Genomic DNA, 24,485 nt, shown 5'->3' with positions numbered 1-24,485 from the left:
TTACTTATACAGTATATAAAACGACAAGTTGTGCAAATCCCTTGTTCTCGTTGTGCTGATGGAGCTCTGTAACGCTGCTTCCCGACTTTCCGTTTCCTGCTCCTTGGAAGTCTTCTGACAGTTCCTGATGTTCTTCTCCGTTTGCTGCGTCTCCCTCTTTATGGCTTCTTTTACCCGCTTCACCATGCCGACTCCTGGTTTCACATCTTGTCTGACAGACACAGGGACATAGGGAGAGTTGTTGGGATGACAAAACAGTCATAGTTATTTTCAAAGTCAGCTGATAGAATCGACCAATGTGAGTCTTTTTACAAATCAATTGGTATCAGCCTCTATGCCAATATGCGCCGGTATGAATACTTTTATTTTGCAGAATAGAACTTACTATCTCATTATTATGAGATAGCATCTCATACTTATGACTTAGTATTAGTATTAATAAGTCATAGGTACTAAGACTTAGTATTACTAAGTCATAATAATGACATACTGAGTCATAATTCTGAGATACTAAGTCATAATTATGAGATACAGGATTTGTATTTTCTTCATCACAGTGGCGGAAATGGGCTTCCATAGAAATGGGCTTCCGTAGTGATGTCTGCTTTTTTTCAACAGCACCCCTACTTCCCACCGCACTGCCTGTGTTCAACTATCACAGCTCTGCGGACAGCTCACTATATGGACCGGTATGTTTCGATTTCTCTGTATAAACGCTATTCACGTACATCATTTTTTTATTAAAAAAAACACCACATTTTTTGATGAGAAGAACAGAGATATTGAAATCCAAGGGTGACTGCGGACGATGTAGAAATAATAACATTTTTAAGACTCGTTATAAGACACATCACAACTATCTCAGAGTTAGGAGGTTCAATGATTTAAACCCAAAATAACTAGTTGAGTTACAAGTTGCTAAATTGAAACAGTAAATAAAATGACAGGGTAGAAGTCTGAAAACATTTATTGAAAACACAGTACATATTATCAAAAAATAAATATTGGGAAAAAGCTATCATGAACTTCCCACAGGATTTCTATAGGTTAGTCAAAAAAAACAAATAAGAATTTCCACTCACAAACAGCATAAACAGTGATGTTATTCCATAGATGGACAACAAATTAAAATGCGATGATGAATACATCTTCAAATAATTCTGATCACTTCACTGCCTCAGCAGTTCATTATAACCTAATGAACCTGTTTCAAGCTGCTGCTGCCTGCAATCCCTTACACATGTTTGTATCTGCATTTTCACCAAGAATTACTGGAAACATATTTTTATCAGGTTTAATCGTGGTCTGCTGCCGTATCCCCAGGACAATTAGAGCATAAGTCCTCTTCATCTGCAAAAAAGGAAAAAATAAGTATATTAAGAGGTATATCTGAAAAAGCAATACAACTACAGCCATGTTGTCAGAATTCTTACCATTATAGGTGGTCCCACACCATATGCAGTAAAAATGGACTCCTCTCAAATAGGAAGTCAAAATTTGCAGTTTGTCAAAAGACTGTAACAGAGACACACACATTAAATATGTTTTAATATCACACATAGTCAATTATCGCTGACTTCTATGAGATATATATACAAAGACTGGCAACACTGTCCCCAAGATAATTACAAATTCATGTCTAACACAATGTAAATGAAATTAAATGTGCATATGTCATACTTATATGATGTGTTACTGTTTTAATAAGAATAAGAATATGAATATATTATGGTAGGGGAGAAATATAGTATGAACTTAAAAACAAACTAAAGTGAATACTAACAGTTAATTCCACAATCTCCTCTTCTTCCTCCTTCTTCTCCTCCTCCTCCTCCTCCTCCTCCTCTTCCTCCTCCTCGTCATCAGCATCTTCCTCGTCATCAGCATCTGCTTTTGGCCAGTACCAGTCTTCTCTGGGGACAGTGATGGCCTGTAAAGAAAAGGAAATTTGCAGAAACACTAAGTTCTAGCTCTCTCTTTTGTGATATCAATACTGTTCAAATCCAGAGTAATTTTTCTAAAATTTTTGTTAAATCTGATTGCAGAGCACTGTGATGAGCTTCTGCTGTTGACAGGATTATTCCAACCTTCTGACTGTCGAGCTGCTCACAGGCTCTCTGACTCTTTCTGAGATCCCCCTCAATCTTACGCTCTTCTCTCTCTGTCCTTACTCTCGACCTGGAATGAAAAAAGCTTATGATTACACACAGAGACTATGATACATTTGGCACAGTGCATCTCACACACAGCTGCGGACTTCACCTAAAATCTTCCAGGGATTTGGTCTCATTCTGTTGCTTGACTCGCACTTTCTGTCGATAATGTTCAAGTTCCTCCTCTGCTTTTCTTTTCTTCACCTCTTCCAATCCGATACCACCTCTGTCTGATTCAGATACACAGGAAAGGACATGGTGAGTCAAAGATTGGATTGGATGTTTTTGCCAAATGCACTCAAAATTAAATAAATAAATAGATATTGCCTACCAGTTTTGATGTTAATAGGAATAGGATTAACCCTCCCTGCTCCTGAAGAGGTAACACAGATTGTAAACATTAATACCCACAATAAATGCAAAATATGATCAATAAGGAAGATCAGAAAGGCAGAAACTTGCCCTGCTTCCCAAGACCTTGACCAGCTTTGTAACCCATTTTCTGCAGAAGTGCAAATCCCCTGTTGTTGTTGCTGATGGAGCTCTCCAAAGCTGCTTCCCGACTTTCCGTTTCCTGCTCCTTGTAAGTCTTCTGACGGTTCTTGATGTTGTTCTCCTTTTGCTGCGTCTCCCTCTTTATGGCTTCTTTTACCCGTTTCACCATACTGACTCCTGGTTTCACATCTTGTCTGACAGACACAGGAACATAGGGAGAGTTGTTGGGATGACAAAACAGTAATAGTTGTTTTACAAACCAATTGGTATCAGCATCTATGCCAATATGCGCCGGTATGAATACTTTTATTTTGCAGAATAGAATGAAAAAAATGTGCTTGGTTTTTACATTTCACATAAAAAATATTTTTATTATTAATTGGGTTCAACATATTTGGTTGCATTTGCTTTCTTTTTATGTATTGTCATTTATAATAGAGTTTATGCTTAATCTGTAAAATATCAAGTCTTAATTACATTTCAGTTTCATAAGGGTTTGATAACGACATTTTAGCAAAGGCTCTATTGCAAACTTCTATAGTTTCACATTACAAATATCTACATCATTGTTTTCTATGCAACAACTTACACACCACCAGGTTTTTATACTTGAGTCTTTATTAATGTCTATACAGTCATATAGAACAAATTCAATAAGACTACTGTTTTGGATGCTACACGTCTTTCAGACCATCCATTCTCTCGGTTTTTTAACTCATTTCGTTAGCCTTTTCTCTGTCGCTATGGTTTTGGTGTTGACTCTGGGTTTTTAATAAGAACAGAAAACAGACTTACATTTTACTGAGAAAGGCATCAGACATATAATCTTCTTCCTCGTCTGACATGATCGCCACAACGAAAGAGAACAAATGTAGAAAACTACAGCAACAAATTAAAATCTCCAGTCGCGCACTTGTTTCCTCCACTGATGTTTGGTTCGGTCACAGATACGTTCCGACTAGCTACAAGGTAAACCACGAGTCTCGAGTTCCGGGAAATATTTCACAAGATTAAATACATTTTAAATGCACACAGACAACCGCGAAATGAATGGACGTAATTTAACATAATTTATGTTGTTTCAAATCTGCATTCTGTTCGTGTGAGTTAACTAGTTTCTGACCGGACTCACTTAAATGCGACACCACCGACACTCGTCGTCATTCATCCTGGGTTGCCGAAGCACAGGTAGGATGAACAGTTTGGTTTTGTGTGTCCCGTCTTACAGGAAGATGTTGTTTGTGTGTTGTTTCTGAACATTTGGATGTGTTGAGATGTGACGTTAGCCAGTGGACCCTGTGTTTGTGTGAGAATGTGTCTCCGGAGTTTAGCTTCCTCTTCATCGTAGCAGGAAGCTAGCTTAGCATGCTAACTAGCTCGCCTGTCAACAGCTGGAGGGAGGCAGATGTCAACACAGCTTCTCAGTTTATTACTGTCAAAGCTACATTTTGTACGAGGAATAACCTCAGGTTTAATATCATCTACGCCACGGAAAGTAGTCACTTTATATTTACTAGTGTGTCTGCTTCAAACCTAATGAAGTCATTGCAAGGACGTCAAACGTCCACAGATCTTTAGTAAAGCAAGTGCTTCTGTGATAATTTATAGGTTGTAGCTAATGTGATTGAGGAGAGTGATGGGGAGGGCTGGGCAATAAAATAATATCGATTATTATTGCAACATAGTTTTTATCAATAGTATTATAACACAGATTGTGCGTGCATTTAATGGAGGATATTAGAGACATGTACTGTCTCTAATACTGGAGAATATTAGAGGCATGTACTCTCTGTAATAATGGACAATAATAATGGGAATATTATATATATATATATATATATATATATATATATATATATATATACACACTGTCTCTCATAATGGAGAATAATAGAGACATATACTGTCTGTAATAATGGAGATATAAGAGAAATGTACTGTCTCTAATAATGGAGAAGAATAGAAACATGTACTGTCTGTAATAATGGACAATAATAGACATATACTGTCTAATAATGGAAAATAATAAACCGTTACTGTCTCTAATAATGAGAATATTAGAGATATATATACTGTCTCTAATAATGGACAATAATAGAGACGTATACTGTCTGTAATAATGGAAAATAATAAACCGTTACTGTCTCTAATAATGAGAATATTAGAGATATATATATATACTGTCTCTAATAATGGGCAATAATAGAGACATATACTGTCTGTAATAATGGAAAATAATAAACCGTTACTGTCTCTAATAATGAGAATATTAGAGATATATATATACTGTCTCTAATAATGGACAATAATAGAGCCATATACTGTCTGTAATAATGGAGATATAAGAGACATGTACTGTCTCTAATAATGGAGAAGAATAGTAATGGAGAATATTGAAGACCGTACTGACAAGGCACATCCTCTAATATAACATTGCACAGGCGGGAGTGTACAGCGCTGTGTCGTCAGGTCCTCACCATGGAGCTAGCTCACAGTCTGCTGCTCAATGAAGATGCCCTGGCCCAGATCACTGAAGCAAAGAGGCCTGTCTTCATCTTCGAATGGCTTCGCTTCTTGGATAAAGTGCTTGTGGCTGCAAATAAGGTGACCACTCACATATAGTTTTTTTTTGCTTCTTTTTTCCTGAGCAAGTTTAATCAGAAGCACTGTGTGACTTCATTGTGGGTGTTTTGCTGGTAGGTGGATGTGAAGGAGAAGCAGAAGAAGCTGGTGGAACAGCTGACGGGGCTGATCAGCAGCGCTCCAGGACCGCCGACAAGAAAACTACTGGCCAAAAATCTCGCCACCCTCTACAGCATCGGCGACACGTTCACTGTTTTCCAGACTCTGGATAAATGCAATGAAATCATTAAAAGCAAAGATGACACACCCGCATACTTGCCAACAAAACTGTAAGATCCCATTTAATTGCAGCCGTGTGTTAGTTTTTTTCCATTGGCCCTTTTTTTTTGTACAGCCAGTGTGTTAATTTGAGATGTTTGCATTTAGATATAAGCTGTTCAGAGCTGCTTTTAGAGTTTCAGGCATAGAATACTATCAGATTATTTCCAAGGGTATTAGGGTTAAGCCAAATGTTAATCTGCAGAATGGCATGTTTAAAGAGGGGATTCAATGTACATGAGCAGATAGTATGCTGTGTTTCAGTGGTAATGAGGCATCAGTGGTGTCCAACAGTGTTTTATTCATCATTCATCTGTACCTGCTGGTTTCTATACAGCTGTAGATGTAGGGTCATGGCCTCCTTACTAACCCCTAAGCTACTGTGGTACCTCTGCAGTGTTTTAGTATAGGTGCATATGATTCTATAATATAATAATCTCATCTGATTATTATTTCATTCCATTGTTTACCAAATAGTTAGAAGTGATCTGTCATGATTTGAATGCATACTGAATCTTTTCTTACAGTGCTGCAGTGGCATGTGTTGGAGCTTTTTATGAGAAGATGGGGAGGATGCTGGGAAGCTCCTTTCCAGACACAATTAATAATCTTTTGAAGGCATTGAAGAGTGCAGAGGTGAGACTTTAAGCAGTGCAAAATGGGGAAATTGAAGAGGAATGCAGTTTTCCATTATCTTTTATTGCATAAATGTATTTGGTCAAATGGGATATTGGACCATAGGAAAAGTAACAGGTTACAAATTCAAAAAGTGATGTGACATCTCTTTAAATATTCTCCTTTACTTTACCTTTATTTTGTTGTTCTAGTCCCAAGGCAGAGCAGAGATCCTCTTGAGCCTGCAGAAGGTGCTCAATGGGCTGGGTGGGGCTGCAGCTTCATGTCACAGAGACATCTACAAGAATGCCCGCTCTCTACTCACAGACAGGTCCATGGCCGTACGCTGTATGGTAGCAAAGGTTGGTTTCAATGGATTTCTAAATGATTTAAGAAATGCACTTTAGATTTAGTTGTGGTTTTTATTGTGTCCCATCCTGCTGAATGATTGTAAAGTTCCCTTGCAATGGTGGAGGATTCTTACAAAGCCTGAAAATAACATTATATACAGTAGTGTAATGTTCAGAGCATATCTCCACCCAAAAACAACGTGGTTTAAAAGACTTTACTTGGTGGTCCAGCACAAACACGTAGAGACCAGTGGATTTCCGGTGTTGAATGTTTGGGCAACCTTTAGGGTTTTTCCCTGTAGTAGATTTGTAAAGCATATGCCATTAGGAGTACAAAAGTACTATTCACTTATGTTTTTGCTTTGTCATTTATGTTGATCAAACCCAGATGTGTTGCGCAAAGACAATTTCCTCTTTAGCAAACATGCAACATGCAAAAAATGTCACTAAAATGTCTCCCATCTTTATTCTGCTTGTCTGATCAGTGCCTTTTGGAGCTGCAGAATGAGGCAGTCTTCATGTGGACCACAGAACTGGAGAACGTGGCCACGTTGTGTTTCAAGGCCCTGGAAGGATCGAACTATGGCGTCCGGGTCGCAGTGGCTAAACTGCTGGGGACAGTCATGGCTACTGCATTGATGCCCAAACAAGCAGCTGGTAGGTTAAAAGAGTTTCTGAGAGGTTCAAGTTAAGTAGTCTAGCTCACCACTTTTATTCTTCACGGTCTTAATCCTCTTTTCCTCAGTGATGCGACAGAATGTGAAGCGAGCCACTCTTGAGGAGGTGCTGGAACTCATGGCCACTGGATTTCTGCGTGGTGGATCTGGCTTCCTGAAGAGCGGCGGGGAGATGTTGAAGGGGGGAGGCTCTGTCAGCAGGGAGGTGCGGGTGGGCATCACACAGGTGAGCTGAATCCTCAAGAATAATTAGAGGCTGCATTGTCTGATTCAAACACCACATGTAATCTTTCTTTATTCTCCTCAGGCCTACGTTGTGTTTGTGACCACACTTGGTGGCCAGTGGCTGGAGCGTAACTTTGCCACATTCCTGTCCCATGTTTTGGACCTAGTGTCCCACCCGCGGGCCACGCAGACACACGTCGAGGCGGTGTACTCCCGCCGCTGTGTCTCCTTCATGCTTCATGCCACCCTGGGAGGTTTACTCGGAGAGAAGGCACAAATTGCAGCTGGCAAAGAAATCTGCCAAGCCATCAGCAAGCAAATGAGGGCTGTGGGTAAGGAGGATGGGGGGGAAATATCTCGGTTCAGAGCATTGCAGAGTAAGTACTCATCCATTATTATCATTTTTAATCCACCCTTCACTCAGTTTCATAAATTGTTGCATGGTTTTTGCTTGTGCTGTATACAGAGATGGGTTTTCTTTTCTGTCGTGTGCTGTGTGCGGAGATGGCTTTCCCTATTGGCTTCCCCTATTTCTGCTTTGTTTCTTACTCTCGGCTCTCGCTTCCTTTGGATCACTCTCTCTTCTTTCTCTACATCTATTTTTAACCACAGACAGCATCATAATGTCAATAATATAATCCACAGCCAGCTCAGCTTTAGAGTTACGCATGCTTGCATTATTGCATAGCTTTCATGGCTGTTTGCCTGTGAATTTTTATTCTGTTACTGCATTTCAATCGCTAAGGAGCTGATAACAAAACTCTCTCTGACTGTTTATGCATTACCCGCTGATACCAGCAGAAAAAAATGCATGTGCCCTTACATTCACAGACATATAATAGGAATGAGCCATTTCCCCCACCACAGCAACAAGAATTCATATTTACTTCATATGTTTGTCCATCATATAGTTTTGTTTATTTTTGTTACAGTTTTTGCTCTACAACAACACATCAGTTTTATAATCACCTTTATGTCACTTAAAAGGGATGACTCTTACTCTGATTTGCTTTGCAACCTTTAAACTTTTGTAAAGTATGCTGATCCATAATATTTTACTTATTAATTGATTATTTATTCATTGATGTTGAGACAGAATTTGAAACAGATGTTGAATGTTGGTGTTTCTCAAGCAAGGTCCAGGGTACTTCATTGTTCACTCTAGACTTGCCGCTTGTAGCTTTTCCAACTAGCCGGATCTGTGACCCTGTTCAGGTCTGATGTTAACGTCCATCCTGAGTGACCCAATCACAAGTGGTACATGTGTGAACGCACCCAAATCCGTTCAGAATGTTTTCTGAGATTTGATCACTCAAACCACATTTGGAAGTAGTCTGGGACGCATGTGGCCACATTCTTTTTTGCTGTGTGATATATAAAGGACAGCTGACGTCTCTGACCAACTACAGTTTCAACATATTTTTATGCTTGTCAGTGTCCATACCTCGGTTTGTTTGTAAATGAAATTTAATCATAAGTGTGATCGGGTGTGAACAGTCAAGATAAACGCTCTCCACTTCAGATCGCTCAGGACAGATTTTAATACCAGTTATGAACACGGCCTGTTAGACTAGAGGAATGAAAAATGTCTTTGCCTAAAGTGGCTTCAGAACATTTTACAAGCCAAATGTGGAAGTGGGATGTCTTAGTGTATCCTTCTGTATCTTGCACTCACTTCCCAGTATCCCAAGTTGTGTGGGTAAAAAAAACAGTTCAGTTGCTGCAGTTCAAGAAGCCACTTTAAATCTCTACCTTAAGTAATTTAATCTACCTTTTCCTTACATGTGATGTGTCTTGACTTCTGCCAGCTCTGAGGATTTCAGTTATTGATAAATTGTCATCAAACGGCCTTATCAGCTATTTAATGAACATTTTGTATTTAAAGAAAATCCTCAGAGTTCTGAGTTTTTGTCACATGTAACAGTGTCCTCTTCTGTATTTTAAATGAGTAGTTCTGTATTTGCTGAACTTTGCAGAGTGATTATGTGTGACAACAATGCATGGCCTAATGTGGTCAGTCAGTCCATATTTAAAAGCTAAACTATACTTAGTGGTAGAGGATGATAATTATCTTCTGAAACAAATTCCTGTATTTCTGAGAAAACATCTATCTCAGTTGCTTTTGATTGATGACCACCTTATCCATCAATGATGCACACAGTCTGAATTATGAATCAATAAGTTAACAAAAATTAAACACATAAATAACGTACAAGTACATTGTTGCCAGTTTTTTTTAAACGTTTTATTTTCTCTCATTCATCCATTTTCCTCCAGAGGCCGTTGTGAATGACATCAGTGGAGAGAACAAGTCTGGGGCAGCCGACGTCTCTGCCAGCCAGCATGTTATGGTGTGTGCCCTGAAAGAACTTGGCAGTCTAGTCCAGAGCTTGAGTGCCACAGCTTCACCGCTCATCCAGGAGCCTTCTATAGGTGAGAGACATAAATATTCAGTTGGACGTGCGTTTTAGTGCTCCTAAAGATCTATCTCGATTTATTTATTTTTATAAACACAAGCTGGATTTACACAGATCACAACCCTCCTAACTTTAATGAAAAATCACTTACTTAGCCATCATGATATTAGCCAACTACTTCTATACATTTGTATGTGTTTTAACATCCACCTTTTCTACAGAAATATTTTGAAGTGGAAATAAACAACTTTCTGGCTTAAACTATCTGTTATGATTTCAAAACTGAGAACTGTAATCATCTGCGCTTGTATTGATCACCATATTATTCTCTTGGCCACCGGGATGTGGGTTTTCACATAAAAATGACAGCTTTATTTCTGTCACAAAGGAATTTGTCAACCAAAACAAGGAAGAGAGTAGGCTTCTCCCGGTATCCCTTCCCAGTTACGTAAATGACAGATGGTGGAATAGCCAAATTTACAAAAACAGCTCAACATACACACTCTTGTATAAGGTTCATACTTCGTTTCTCTTCATTACCTCCAAAGTGGTGTTGACAACTTCCTCAGGAGCCCACTCCAGTACCTGCGTTCTTTCCAGTGTCTTGCTACTTTCAGTATCTTTATGACAGTGACCAAACAATAATGCCACCTGAAACCACTACAGGCTCAAAAGTTGTCTTTTGTCTCTGTAGCTGACTCACATGAGTACAAATCTCGAGTCAGAAGTCATATTTCACATTCTTTTCCTTAGGACTTCTTGAGACTGTGACGTCAGTGCTGCTACACCCAAGCATGGCAGCTCGTTTAGCGGCTGCATGGTGCCTACGCTGTGTTGCCGTGGCTCTACCATATCAGTTGACCCCACTGCTGGACCGCTGCGTGGAGAGAATCAACAACTTGAAGAATTCCCCTGAAGCTGTGAGCGGCTACAGCTTTGCGATGGCTGCCCTGCTGGGAGGCGTACACCAGTGTCCACTGGGTATCCCCCACTCCAAGGGCAAGGTGTGTAGCTTGTAATGGCTCTTACATAAATTTCTGATTCACTCTTATGGGTTCCTACTCTGTCAGGTCTTTACCCTGATTGACTTCCTGTGCCCGCCTTACTGATTACCCTGTATAGATTTAAAGATGAACTTGTCTGCACTTCTTTCTTGTAGTTGGTTGTGAGCATAGCTGAAGATCTTCTGCGAACAGCTGCTCAGAACAGTCGACTGTCCCTGCAGCGTACACAGGCTGGATGGCTTCTGTTAGGGGCCCTCATGACTCTCGGTGAGTCTTGCATACATTGCTTATTTCCTGGCTTTGATTTGTCAGATATATTGTCACCTTCTCCCCACCAAACATGGTCACTACGTTGTGTTTGTGCCCAGGTCCCTCCCTTGTTCGCTATCACCTCCCTAAGATGCTGCTGCTGTGGAGGAATGTGTTTCCTCGCTCCCAGAAGGAGCTGGAGGCAGAAAAGGCCAGGGGAGACTCCTTCAGCTGGCAGGTCACCCTGGAGGGCCGAGCTGGAGCTCTTTGTGGTAAAGAAACATCTTCCTGTCCACCTTCACGCGCTCTTTATTGTCAGCAGACATTGCTCTGACAGACTCCTGTTCCTTTCGTCTGTAGCCATGCGTAGCTTTGTGGCCCACTGTCCCGAGCTGCTTACAGAAGATGTGATCCGGAGACTGATGACGCCTATTGAATGTGCAATGACCATGATGTCTCAGTGAGTGTGATGCTTTTAATCATTGTTTTGCCTTTGTCGTGGGATTTCCGGATTTTTGTAAACACTGTTCATTAGTTTATTTCTAGGTGATAGTTTTCTGATAATGCGTCTAATTATTGTTATGTTTTTGCCTTTTTCAGTGTCCCTGCCATCATTAAGGTCCATGGTGCTCATCTGAAAGCAAGCGCAGCAATGGTGAGGCTCAGGTTGTATGACATCCTGGCTCTATTGCCTCCTAAGACCTATGAAGGTAAAAGAGTAACTTCTTTCTGCATTTATTCCCCCACAGAAGTTAAAAACATTTGTAAAAGGTGTTTTAAACCCTTTGTCCTTCTCGTGTAGGCAGTTTCAATGGCCTCCTGAGGGAGCTGGTAGCTGAGTTCACTTTGACTGACAACTCGGCCAACACCACCACCTCTTTGCTGCGCTCTCTCTGTCACTATGACGACAGTGTGCTCATGGGCTCCTGGCTACAAGAGACAGACCACAAGTCCATCGAGGATCAGGTCAGTCAAAATCTCTAAATAACTGTTGATTCTGTTTGTGAATCAACATTGTGTGTTTCCACAATCGACAAATATCCTGATTGGCTTGTCGTAATTGGCAAAGAGAAATGATCGCCACTGTTATAATCTTATTACCTGTACAATGTTTGATACAGTAAAATTAACAAACCATTGTTTACAAACAGCTGCAGCCCAACAGTGCGTCTGGCAGCGGGGCTCTGGAACATGATCCATCCTCCATCTACCTGCGTATCCCTGTAGGCGAGGCCATCCCCGGACCTCTTCCTCTGGGTGTGTCTGTCATCGATGCCTCTGTGGCTCTGTTTGGTGTGGTTTTCCCCCACGTCTCGTTCAAACACAGGTGAAGTAGTTTTATATTTATATTTGCAACATTTAGCATAATCATTTTGTGATTTATTTTTTTTGTTCTCGTGTTGTTTATTCTTTATTCATATTCACTACTGAACTGCAAAGAGTCTCTGTGGCATGTTTGTTTTAATGAATCCCCTTCGACTTTGTGTATGATTCAGGCTGCAGATGCTAGACCACTTTGCAGAGTGTATAAAGCAGGCTAAAGGTGTTCGACAGCAGGCAGTCCAACTGAACATCTTTACTGCAGTCCTTAGTGCCCTCAAGGTGGGAGAACTTGCTGTCTACTCTCGTAAGACAGGAGTATCATATTCCATTATTCAGTTAATATAGACAATGAGAGATAATGTGTTCTCTCTGCTCGACTGAAGGGTTTGGCCGAGAACAAGAGTACGCTGGGTCCCGAGGAGGTGCGTAAATCAGCGCTGGCCCTGGTAATGGGAGCTATGGACAATCCTAACCCCATTCTGCGCTGTGCTGCCGGAGAGGCCCTGGGCAGGATGGCTCAGGTGGTGGGAGAGGCTACCTTCATCGCCAGAATGGCACAGACCAGCTTCGACAAGTAGGCATTTCACATTTGTATAATCTGTGTTATTGCTCCTGTTCAGATTAAGGGAGACTTGGTGAACTCATACTCATTATAATCAGTTACAGACAATAACTGTTTTTGGAGGTCAAAGGTCTTTTCAGTAATAGTTTCAGTCATCGATTCTTACTAATCTCTCTTGAACTACCACTCTGTCCTTGGCTTTAATCATAAGATCTATATCCCTCCTCCTCCTCCCTTTCCAGATTGAAGTCGGCCCGGGATGTAGTCTCAAGGACAGGCCATTCACTGGCTCTTGGCTGTCTGCATCGATATGTTGGAGGAATTGGCTCAGGCCAGCACTTAAAGACCAGTGTCAGTATCCTATTGGCTCTGGCCCAGGATGGGTCGTCTCATGAGGTCCAGGTACAGTGAATTACTCAGGAGGAATTTACTGTGTATTATAATTCACTCATTGTTGACGGAAAATTGGAGAGTTGAGGTGGTTTAATAGATTTTGTGTCCCCTAGCTTCTTCTCATTAAACTGGACTATAGTTTGGTTTATTTGGATGTTTTTCATATTGTATTTCATGTCTAATCATAATTTGATTTAAAAAAAACACCAGGCTTTGTTTAATCATCTTTGCTTTAGACATTACTTATTCAAATTCCGTGAATGGTTTTCTTTTCTTGTCAGACATGGGCTCTACACTCTCTGGCTCTGATCGTCGACTCCAGTGGTCCCATGTACAGAGGCTACGTGGAACCCACTCTGTCCCTGGTGCTCACCCTGCTCCTCACCGTGCCGCCATCTCACACAGAGGTGCATCAGTGTTTGGGCCGCTGTCTGGGAGCTCTCATCACCACTGTTGGACCAGAATTACAGGGTAGTTATGGCAAAAACAAGACCAGAAATGTCCTTTGTAACACTCTGACTTTGACATTTGATTCAATAATTTCTTCAAAGGCTACTTAAATGTAATATGCCCTCTTCTGGCCAGCAGATAGCAGTGTCATCACTTTTAATCCACTACTGGCTACAGAAGCAGAAGAACAGATACACTGTGTATCCTCTAACTATTAGTTTTTGTCTTTTTCTCCTAATCTGTTGCTAATCTGTGTCGCATTGCTAGGAAATGGAGCCACTATTTCCACCATCCGCTCATCCTGCCTGGTTGGTTGTGCCATAATGCAGGACCACTCTGACTCCCTTGTGCAGGCGGCTGCTATCTCGTGTCTGCAGCAGCTGCACATGTTCGCTCCTCGCCATGTCAACCTGTCCAGCCTGGTGCCCTGTCTCTGTGTAAGAGATAAATTTCAGATTACAAGTTAGATTTATAGATTGTCCTGATCATAATCATAATTTCATTCTTCGCTATGGGATCCCTGCAGGTGCACCTATGCAGCTCTCACCTGTTGCTGCGTCGTGCTGCTGTAGCCTGCCTGAGACAGCTCGCCCAGCGAGAGGCAGCAGAGGTCTGCGAGTATGCAATGAGCCTTGCAAGGAGAGCAGGCGACAGCAAAGACACTACAATCAGTGAGTACAAATTGTGAACCTGACGAGAGCATTCTGTTCCGTCATTGTACTTCAGCGATACCCTGTGACTCTTTCATTGTTTTTCTCTGGTTCAGATCTGAACATCACAGAGACCGGTCTGGAGGGTGTTCTGTTTGGCATGCTGGATCGTGAGACAGACAGGAAGCTGTGTTCTGATATCCATGATACACTAGGTCACATGCTGTCGTCTCTTGCTGTGGAAAAGCTTTCTCATTGGCTGAAACTCTGTAAGGATGTCCTGGCAGCAACTACAGGTAAAACCAGAAAAACACAAAATATGACACGTTATCATTTTCCTTCTCTCAGGAAATTGAAGAGGAAAAAAAGTAAATATCACAAAGCAGAGGAAGACAATAAGTCAAGTTTATTCTTGTAACGCATCCAACTGTTGTTCATGTCCCCTTTCAGAAGTAGCCGTAGTGGTTACATTCGAGGTGGAAAAGGATGAGGAGGACTCAGAGAAAAAGGACGAGATGGACGATGACACCATGTTCACAGGACTGGGCGAAGATGACAAGTCCAAGCCCTCTGTGGCTCCACGCTGGGTGACGCGGGTCTTTGCTGCAGACTGCTTGTGCCGCATCATCCTGCTGTGTGAGAATGCAGACAAAGCGCATTTCGACCTGGCAGCTGCCCGCTCTGCACAAGTCAAGAACCCCAAAGGTACAATCCACCATGCTGCCGGAGCAGAGAAGCTCAGAGTTCCCTTAAGGATTTGTGATTGATTTATGCCTCCTGTGATCTTTCCTGAGTTAAATTAAATTAATTTTTTGGACTGAGTTTGTATAGTAAATCTTTTGCAACCCCGAGGCAGTTCTAGTGTCAGCTGTTGAAAAAGATCATTCATATGCTTTTATGTAAAGATAGAAACTGCTAGATATGAGTAAGAAAAGAAATGAGGTATTTTTTCACTGACAGATAAAGGAGACAGGATTTATATAAGCTCCATGAAAGATAGAAAGAATTTTACTGGATAGACAGTAAGTACATAGTGAAGTTAATTTGCAGCTCTGGAAGCAGCTAAGCCAAATTTAGTAACTGGGATTGAGTTGATGGTTGGTCTGCAGGTTGGTGTGTCCAACTAATCCCTTGAAAGGTGCACTTCAGCTAAAACTCAATTAAACCTCAGTCTCAAGGTCGATATCTGGTTTCTTTTGAATCACTGCAAGCACACACTGAAAACTGATTTGTTGTGCCAATCTGTATTTAATATTCAGAGAATTCTACACAAAGTGGAAGGTGATTAAAGCATACAGCAGACCTCAGAGGAGGCAAAATGTGAACCTTATAACACCAGGAAATATTGAAATGCACAGAATAAATCGTAATAAATTCTGTTTTCTGATGATTAGATATGAATTTCTATTTCTCACACAGTCCTTGTGGTTTTTCCTCCCATCCAGGAGATCTGTTGGTTCTCCATTTGTCTGACCTCATCCGCATGGCCTTCATGGCAGCAACGGACCACAGTAACCAGCTTAGAATGGCTGGCCTGCAGGCCTTGGAGGACATCATTAAAAAGTTTGCATCAGTACCGGAGCCAGAGTTCCCAGGGCACGTTATCCTGGAACAATACCAGGCCAATGTGAGTCCCAAACAAATCAAATTGCATTACAGCACAAAAGTGATGAATTGAAGGTGACACAGAAAATGACGAACAAATTAACTCTTGCCAATCGTGTTGTGCATTTAGGTCGGAGCTGCCCTCAGACCTGCATTTTCACCTGACACACCGTCTGATATAACAGCTAAGGCATGCCAGGTAAGACACAAACAATATGAAACTAATATTCTTTTCAAAAGAAAAAAACGTCTGACGTGATCACTTAGAAATGCAGACATGCCAATCACACCCAGCAACTTTCCTACAGAGCAGCTGCTCTTACATATACACATATTTTGAGGTTTCAGTAGCAAAGCAGCTGTATATTTTCACTGCACAGTGAGTCATCGTCCACGCAGAACCCATCAGTGTCAGATTTTCTGCCTCAATACGCTTTGACTTATTTGACTGATGTGAAAAATTTGTGACTGGGGGGAAATAACAAACATGCCTGTCAGCAGTATAATTAAAAAACCCTTAGTGACATTACCCTTTGTGTCTGTCTGGGAGTCTGTGCCAGTTAAAACAATTTTTTCATCTTTGAATTCAGGATTTTTGTTTTCTTTATTGAATGATTGACTCAAAGAAACACAAAAAGGAAAATAAATAACAATTATATCTTTTATATCTTTTATCCCTGTTAAAATATGTTCATATATTATGGAGCTGCAGGGTCACATCACATGACTTGCAGAGAAATACGACTACAGTTTGGATGAGCAAATATGCGGCAAGGTGTCTAAGTACATTTACATCATAATACATTGGTAACTCTCCTGAAAGAAAAGCCTTCTCAGACTCCTGCCCTTGGCCGCATGACACTTATTACAACTCTCCTCGATCTGCAGTCTTGTGAATCTGTACTTGCTCTACCCTTACAAGTCAGTCCTATAACTGTTCCTTGTCATCCCCACCTACCTCATTGGCACATATGATGGCTAACCAACCTTCAGTGCTCTGTTATGTAACACAGGTTTTACATTTTTCTGATGAGTTGGAAGATAAATAACAGCTAAAAAGTCTTAAAGTCAATTGATTATGCGATATATATATATATATATATATATATATATATATATATATATAACCTTGACCCCACTATGTGACTACAGGTGTGTAGCGCATGGATTGGAAGTGGTGTGGTAAGTGACCTTAATGACCTGCGGCGAGTCCACAACCTGCTCGTGTCATCTCTGGACAAGGTGCAGGCTGGGAAGGGCTCATCCAGTCAGCTGTACAGTGAAAGTGCCACCACGATGGAGAAACTGGCTGTGCTGAAGGCGTGGGCTGAGGTGAGACTGAAGACCCTGATCATCTGTCCCATATTTGTTTAATTGTACATGATTTGCAGAATACATCTGACTGTACATACTGGCTGTCTCTCAGGTGTATGTGGTGGCGATGAAGATCAAAAAAGAGGCAGAGTCTAAGCCTGCCAAGCCGGTGCGAAATGTAGATGATGAGGAGGATGAGGAGGATGTGGGTGCAGATGTTCTTCCGCCTGACAGTCTCATCATCTTGGTGCAGCCAGAGCTGCCGTCGCTGAGCCGCCTGTGGCTGGCCATGCTGCGAGACTACGCTCTGCTCACCCTGCCTGCCGAGTTCTCCAGTCAGCTGCCCCCTGACGGTACAGGACATATTTTTAACAGCCAGATTCTGAACAAAATATTGAAACTTGTTGTTGTCATATGTATAAACATAAGTACTTGAGATAATGTAGACTTGTTGTGTTTCTTATAGAACACGGAGATGGTATCCGATTTTTGAGTACTTATCTCTACTTTTGTTCCTATAAAAGTTGTAGGATATAATATATTCTCCGGTGAACACGCATTGTCAAGTAATTTAATTTAAAATTATTTTTACTTCAATTGTGTGTCTGTTTTCAGGTGGAGCATTTTATACTCCCGAGACTATAGACACAGCAAGGATCCACTACCGCAGCTCTTGGGCCCCTGTCCTGCATGCTGTGGCCCTTTGGCTGAGCAGCACTGGGTTTGGAGCTGCTGAAGAGAAAGAAGAAGCCCCTACAGCTCCCTACAAGACTCCTAACTTCCCTCAAGAAGCCCTCTCCGCTACAAAGACCTTTGAGGAGTCAGTCAATGACAAGATGCATCTAATGTTGGGTAAAGAGACATACAGGCATCGTCTATGGTGTAGAGCTTTTAGAGTAATTTGCTCCTGATATACTCAGATTTAAAACAAGCAAACGGGAACTGCTTTCAGCCGTGGACCCACCTTGCATCATTGAAGTGGATGAGAGGAAGAAAAAGAAAATGGCATGAAAACATCCTAAGTGCTTTTTGTGTTCTGTCTCTCAGGTGTCAGTATAGAGTTTCTTTGCTTCCCCCGGCCTGAGGAGCCCATTGAGCATGTGATGTCTTGCCTCTGGGCACTGTGCACTCTGCTAGAATCTCCTTGTGCTAAGACCCACATCGCTGAGGATCAGGTAAATACACAAGTCAGATTGCAGACATGACAGATGTAAGGAAGAATGGGATGGACAAAGATGTGCACTGCTATTTTAGAATTTAAATTTTGTTAAAAGTTAATACAACATTAAACATTGAGTATAGTTTTCAATCAAATGTATACGAAAATATTAAAGCTACAATTCCTGTTGCTATTTTTAGCAAAATATATATATTTGCTTATTTGGATTTTGAAAGCTGTCTCTTAAAATAGTTCACAATTAAAATCAGGATGACTATTTCCCAGTCTGATGGCACTATTGGTACATGTCAAAGCATCACACAAGAAACAGTAGATTTAATGATGGCATTTGTTATTTACACCTTGCAGTAGTTATCTCATTGGTTTAGATCAAGTGTTATATTTACTAGTAACTGATCACCTCCCCAATACAAATATCTGATAAATATGATATGGTCATGTGATGTTTACTGACCTTAAATGTTGACATGGATCCCTTCATTGCTCCATTTAAAAAAAAAACTGACCGCCACACAAGGGATAATGGGACACTGATGGCTTCAAAGGACACACATGGTTGTGACCTGTAAATTCAGAAGAAAAACAAGGTTGTATTTCTCTGCTTCACTTGCTGTAGCCTTTGAAATGGGACAGGAGCTGCCGGCCCGGCCCTATGACGTATTTGGCCTGTAAGTGTGGGCTTGAAGTGTGAAAGTGAGGATCCGGCTCCTGAAGTGGGACACAGCTTGTGTCTGTGTTTAGGGGGGGGTGTCTGTCATGTCTCTGTATAAAACTTGGCCACTTGCTTACAACAGCTTGTGAAATGAGCCATAACAGATGTTGTGTCAGACGTTTCACTGCAGAAGTTCAACACATTCCCTCTCTGAATTTTTGTGTTCTCATCCCCAGTGTTACGCAGCATATTTAATGTAATTGTGATTTATGTTGCAGCTACTGGCAGTGGAGCTCCTCAACGTGCTCCACAGGTTGCTGTTGACCCGGGACCCTCTAGCCATCCAGCTGCAGGTCACTGCTGTTGTACAGGAGACCATCAGGGCTGCACAGGACCACCTGCAGAGACAGAAGAACAGCAAGGGTCAGCAACATACATATTCTACATGATATTTCACAGCATTACTCTTAAATACTGCTATATTCACAAACTCATTGTGCTGCTTTGGTTCATCTAAATGATAACTAAACAAAAGGGTGTTAATATCAATATCAAGTGGGAAGATGTGTTTTTTAACATTCATAATAAAGTATTGTAGCTTTTTGATTAAGTGAGGTCAGTGTGTTATTTTACTCAGGCAAAGAGGAAGGAGGCGAGAAAGACTCTCAGCCAGGCCTTGGAGAAGGAGGAGACACAGGGGAGCTCGTCCCCGGCAAGTCTTTAGTGTTTGCGGCAATGGAGCTGCTCGTGTTCATCCTGGTCCGCCACTTACCACAGCTTAATACACGTGTGAAGGAGTCGCCCAGCCACGCGCCACTCAGACCTCAGCGGCTACCCGAAGAAAGTGCACGCCTTGTGGCCAACACAGTCTCCATCTTGGCAGAACTGCCCTCACTCTGCTCTCCTGCTGGTGAGGCCTGAGGCGAAGTTCAGCCACACACTCACTCCACGCAAAATATGCAACAAAGATCTTTTCTGCACAGTAATGACATGTTAAAACCAAGTCTGCCCCAGCTTTGATCACTTTCAGAGCAATTTGCCTCCGTGTTCTGCTGATTTGTTTGCGCTAATGATAAATTATACTCACTAAAGGGTCTAATTCTGCTGTCGATTATTTGTGCTTTACTCTCAGATGTTCGTATAAACTTTATAAACCGTTATATGTATTTGTGTGTGTACAAGACTAAGTTTATGAATATTATTAACATAGCAATGTGCTGCTCGCTGTGAAATGATTTTCTCATATTTTTTGGCCTTTACAGGAAGCATGACTATCTTACCTACAGTGGTCTTTCTAATCACTGGGGTGCTGAGGGAAACTGCTGTTAAGACTTCTGACAGTTCGGTGCCTGTGACTGTGTCAGCTGCCCTGCAGGGCATCAAGACCATCATCACCTCGCCACTGGCCCGGGCAGAGAGTATTCAGACACAGTGGCCCTGCCTTGTGAGGAGCAGCCTGGCATCTGTGCTCGAGTACTCACAGCCAGGTACAAAAATAAAGCTTCTATTCCACTGGTAAAAAAAAAAAATGTGTATACCTGCTAATTTTGTTGAGAAAGAAGTAGGGGTGTAACGTTACACAAAAGTCACGGTTCCCTGCGTACCTCGGTTTTGAGGTCACGGTTCCTTACGTTTTCAAAACAGTAGAAACAAGGAACAGAAAACATTATACATATTTTTTATTTATTTATTATTTAACCCTGGTTAACTGAGCAGAATATGGCTGTCTTTCTTTCCTAAGTAAATTATAGAAAATTTTACAAAAGTAAATTAACAAATAAATAAATAAACAAAAAATAGTAAAATAAATATCCTCTAAGTTGCAGCATGTAGAAAATGAACTGAACTTAAATTGCACTGTAACTGTTTTGTATTATTATCATTATTAAATATATGTATTTTCATTTTTTTTATTTTTTATTATTGCCCCGCTGGCACTAACGATGTCTCCACTGTGGGAACGCCAGGGACAGAGATTTATAAAGGGCTGGTATCATGTGACTTGCTGGTTGAAATGCGAACGAGAGGGAACTTTGTAACAGGGCTTGATTACTTTCAATGTGTGTCTGAACCCTGCGTTCTCAGCAACAGAAAACGGTTGCATGTCCACTGTTATAAAAACACCTATGTTGCTTGTTATTGCTTTGACAGGGTCTGAATTATTTGCAAGTGATAGCTTTAATGCCGCAGGGAGCTGGGTTTTGCACTGAACTCGTTTTTTCCTTGACCCAGTAATGTCACTCTGGTGATGCCTTTTCAAACGAGTCGGCATGTTCCATGTGCTACCAGCTACGTATCCGACAGCAGTTGCGCAATGTCGGCTTTTCTACGATCCACTCGTCTTAGTCCGTCGTCATTATAGACTGTGAAACTGAAGTGTTCCCACACAGCAGAACTAAATGATGAGGGAGGGTCTTCACACTCCTGTTTGTATGTGGTCGCTATGACCACGAGTCTACAGCCCATCCGGTCCTACGCTAAAGTTTTCCTTTGAGATGGATTCGCTGCATTCTTCAACCGAAAGGTCCGTACCGGAAATTTAAGGTTCTCGGATACATGTACCATTTCACCCCTAGAAAGAAGTATAAGATGTGGATGTTTGACTGTGACCTCTGGCCTTTCTGTGGAGGAGGCAAGAAGCATAAATAAGAATTGCATCATTATTCACCTATGGAAATGCTTGTGTTTGTTTACTTCTGTAGATGAGTCCAGACCTGACATGGATGAGATCAGTATGTTGACAGCAATTACCCTCTTCCTGCTGTCTGCCAGCAGTGAACTTGTAGGAGTGACAGTCCTGCAGAAGGGCTGCATGGAGCGCTTCCGAAATGGCCTGAACTCAAGTGATCCAGGGGTGAGCACGGTGTATACAAAAAAAAGGTGCTTTGGACTTTCCAGATGTGTGCAGCAAATGTCAATAAGTGATCTCATTATTTTTGCAACAGGTTCAAGCCCGGTGTTACCAGCTGCTGTTGTCAGTGTTCCAGCACTCCAGCCGCGCCCTGTCTACACCGTACATTCATGCTCTGGCTCCACTCATGGTGGAGAAGCTGAAGGCAGTGGAGTGCAGTCGGCCGGGGACTTTTGCCGAGCTGCATGCCGTGCAGGAGGGCATCAGGGTCCTGGAGAATCTGGTTAGCATGGGTGAAGAGCAGAACCGTAAGTGTGCCTCTGTCTAATGGACCCCTGAAGTACCGTACATGTTCCATTAAAGTGTTTAGCTCCATTAAAGTAGGTCTCTCAAAGTATGTAGCTCAGTGCCTTTGGATATGAGCTCTTAAAGATCAGAAAAATAGTGCATTACATGCTAAATTTAGAAGTCTTTACTGCTTCACTCACTGTCAATATTGATTTCAACAGAATGCTAAATTATATATTCAGTATTATCTCTTCAATCGGATTTTTCTAAATCATGGGCCATAAAGGCACCTGACTTTACAAAGGGGCCAATTATATGTCCAACATGCACAATTCCTGATTCAGTAACTTAAGGGGCCAATCAGATATTAGTTGGACCACCCCTGTATTCAATTTAGAATGTGTATTTTTAAGTTATTTTGTTCCTGATTTTTCTCTTTATTTTATTGATTTCATTCATTAAGCTGTGGTGGAATGTAGTTTATTCTGTGTTTGATCAGTTTCTTTAAAGGGTTTGTTTTAGAGTTTTATTTTACGTAGGACTACAACTTATTATTATTTAAATGAACAATTCTTGTTATTGTCTTTATTTTCTTTCACAAACTATCAGTGAATAATAACATATTTCCATCTCATCAGAGAAACACCTAATAATGTTTGATCATTTTTGCTTGAGAAATTGGTTTAATGATTATTTGATTACAGAAATAGTTCCTGTTCCGTTGCACACTCAATCAACTAATTTACTTTTTTCAATGTCCATTGTTTTTATGTTTTAGGGGTGCAGTTGCTGGCTCTTCTTGTGCCAACTCTCATCTCCTACCTTCTGGATGATAACGCAATCTCCTCTGCGCCCCAAATCTCCAGAGGCCTGCATGAGTTTGCCCTTCAGAACTTAATGCGGATTGGACCCCTCTATCCAGCTGCATTCAAGATAGTTATTGGTGCAGCACCTGAGCTTAAAACTCGCCTGGAATCTGCTATACGCGCCAACCAGGCCAGCAACAAAGCCAAAGCTGCAGCCAGACTAGCTCAGCCAGCTGTGCAGGCTGCACCAACCATCAAACTAAAGACGAGCTTCTTCTGAACACCCTGAGAATGCACTGTGCACTCCCACAGCCTAATTTTATTTTGTCGTCTTTGATTTATTTACTGTGTTTACTGTCAACAGAGTACCACATGTCTGTAACTACATTTTCTTAAATGTATTTATTTATCTCATCTTTGTTTTTGATGAGTGGGAACTCTTCTTGAAGCCAAGAAGGCAATTGTATAAATATCATTAAAAAGCCTTTGAATGTTCATTTTAAAAAATCACTTTAAAATCTGTAGGAAATTTTGATTGTGTGAATGTAACATCTCTGGACTTGATGCCCATTATTAAAGGGACACACTTTTTTACCCCCCCGATCTTATTTTTATCTGGACATCATCCCTCACTGTCCAGATGTTGATGTTTACTGTGCCATTTCTCAATGCGACTTTTCATCACCATGAGCATGGCAGGTATTTAATTCTAATCATGTGTTTCTTTAATGGCACTGGTTTAGTTTATGATCTCAGGATCTGCTGATTGTTACCAATACGTTTTTTTTTTCTTTCTTTCTTTTGGTTTGAATCGGTGCTTTACTCTTAAATGATGTTAACATTCCTACCACGTATTCTAAAATGGTCAAATATTAAAATTTTTAGACTTTGAATTGTTTTTAGTAAGAAATTGCTATTCTCTCAGAGATAATGATAATGGATCTGCTGTTTAGTGGAGGAATGTTGCATTTAATGGTAGCACTACATATCATATTTATTCTTTTTTGGGGGGGCTTTTAGATTTCAATGAAGTCCACGCTTCATTTCAAAAGCAATCTTATGTATGTGTAACAGCCACTTGAACACATTGGTGGACTTGTTGAAATTGCCCTTTGTAATATTGCGCTGTCATTTCATTGAAATGTGAATAAAGTTGCTTTGACCTCACTCTGCTGTTGACTATAATCTTTGCGCATAATTAGCCTGACCCAGTTTTATGAATAATTATCATCTGTAACAGAATGCACGAGTGACGGGGCTTGTGTGGTTGAAATACACAAGCAGAGGCTGTTCCTCCGGGGAGTCTGGGTGAGCGAATCGAGCGC

General features: G+C 41.1%; 2 protein-coding genes across 5 annotated transcripts; one reads left to right on the top strand and one right to left on the bottom strand.

Moving 5' to 3' along the window:
* Window positions 1–1,289: 1,289 nt before the first annotated feature.
* On the bottom strand, window positions 1,290–3,599 carry gpatch11 (G patch domain containing 11). Its single transcript, XM_034609082.1, has 8 exons — window positions 3,444–3,599; window positions 2,616–2,842; window positions 2,485–2,526; window positions 2,263–2,383; window positions 2,088–2,178; window positions 1,784–1,930; window positions 1,434–1,515; window positions 1,290–1,350 (listed from the first exon to the last, which is right to left on the bottom strand). Exons 1-8 carry the CDS (start codon window positions 3,491–3,493, stop codon window positions 1,295–1,297), a joined length of 816 nt encoding a protein of 271 aa, XP_034464973.1. The 5' UTR covers window positions 3,494–3,599; the 3' UTR covers window positions 1,290–1,294.
* Window positions 3,600–3,762: 163 nt separating this feature from the next.
* Window positions 3,763–24,327, top strand: heatr5b (HEAT repeat containing 5B). 4 transcript variants are annotated; one of them, XM_034609074.1, is made up of 36 exons: window positions 3,763–3,836; window positions 5,090–5,252; window positions 5,349–5,560; window positions 6,077–6,185; window positions 6,377–6,526; window positions 7,000–7,171; window positions 7,260–7,417; window positions 7,499–7,748; window positions 9,697–9,849; window positions 10,587–10,837; window positions 10,993–11,104; window positions 11,206–11,358; window positions 11,447–11,546; window positions 11,687–11,796; window positions 11,889–12,052; window positions 12,238–12,413; window positions 12,583–12,688; window positions 12,793–12,983; window positions 13,214–13,373; window positions 13,646–13,835; window positions 14,082–14,251; window positions 14,341–14,485; window positions 14,581–14,760; window positions 14,915–15,169; window positions 15,910–16,091; window positions 16,200–16,268; window positions 17,222–17,401; window positions 17,496–17,736; window positions 17,999–18,235; window positions 18,431–18,558; window positions 19,494–19,638; window positions 19,853–20,125; window positions 20,478–20,702; window positions 21,918–22,069; window positions 22,161–22,374; window positions 23,133–24,324. In XM_034609074.1, exons 2-36 carry the CDS (start codon window positions 5,127–5,129, stop codon window positions 23,438–23,440), a joined length of 6,147 nt encoding a protein of 2,048 aa, XP_034464965.1. In that variant the 5' UTR covers window positions 3,763–3,836; window positions 5,090–5,126; the 3' UTR covers window positions 23,441–24,324. The 4 variants fall into 4 exon arrangements, with proteins under 4 accessions (XP_034464965.1, XP_034464964.1, XP_034464962.1 ...); XM_034609073.1 differs by having other exon boundaries at window positions 9,694–9,849; XM_034609071.1 differs by having other exon boundaries at window positions 7,499–7,793; window positions 9,694–9,849; window positions 23,133–23,440.
* Window positions 24,328–24,485: the final 158 nt, after the last annotated feature.

The sequence above is a fragment of the Hippoglossus hippoglossus genome, chromosome 15 (assembly GCF_009819705.1).
Source record: "Hippoglossus hippoglossus isolate fHipHip1 chromosome 15, fHipHip1.pri, whole genome shotgun sequence".
NCBI lineage: Eukaryota > Metazoa > Chordata > Actinopteri > Pleuronectiformes > Pleuronectidae > Hippoglossus > Hippoglossus hippoglossus.
This window is presented reverse-complemented; position numbering and strand designations above follow the sequence as displayed.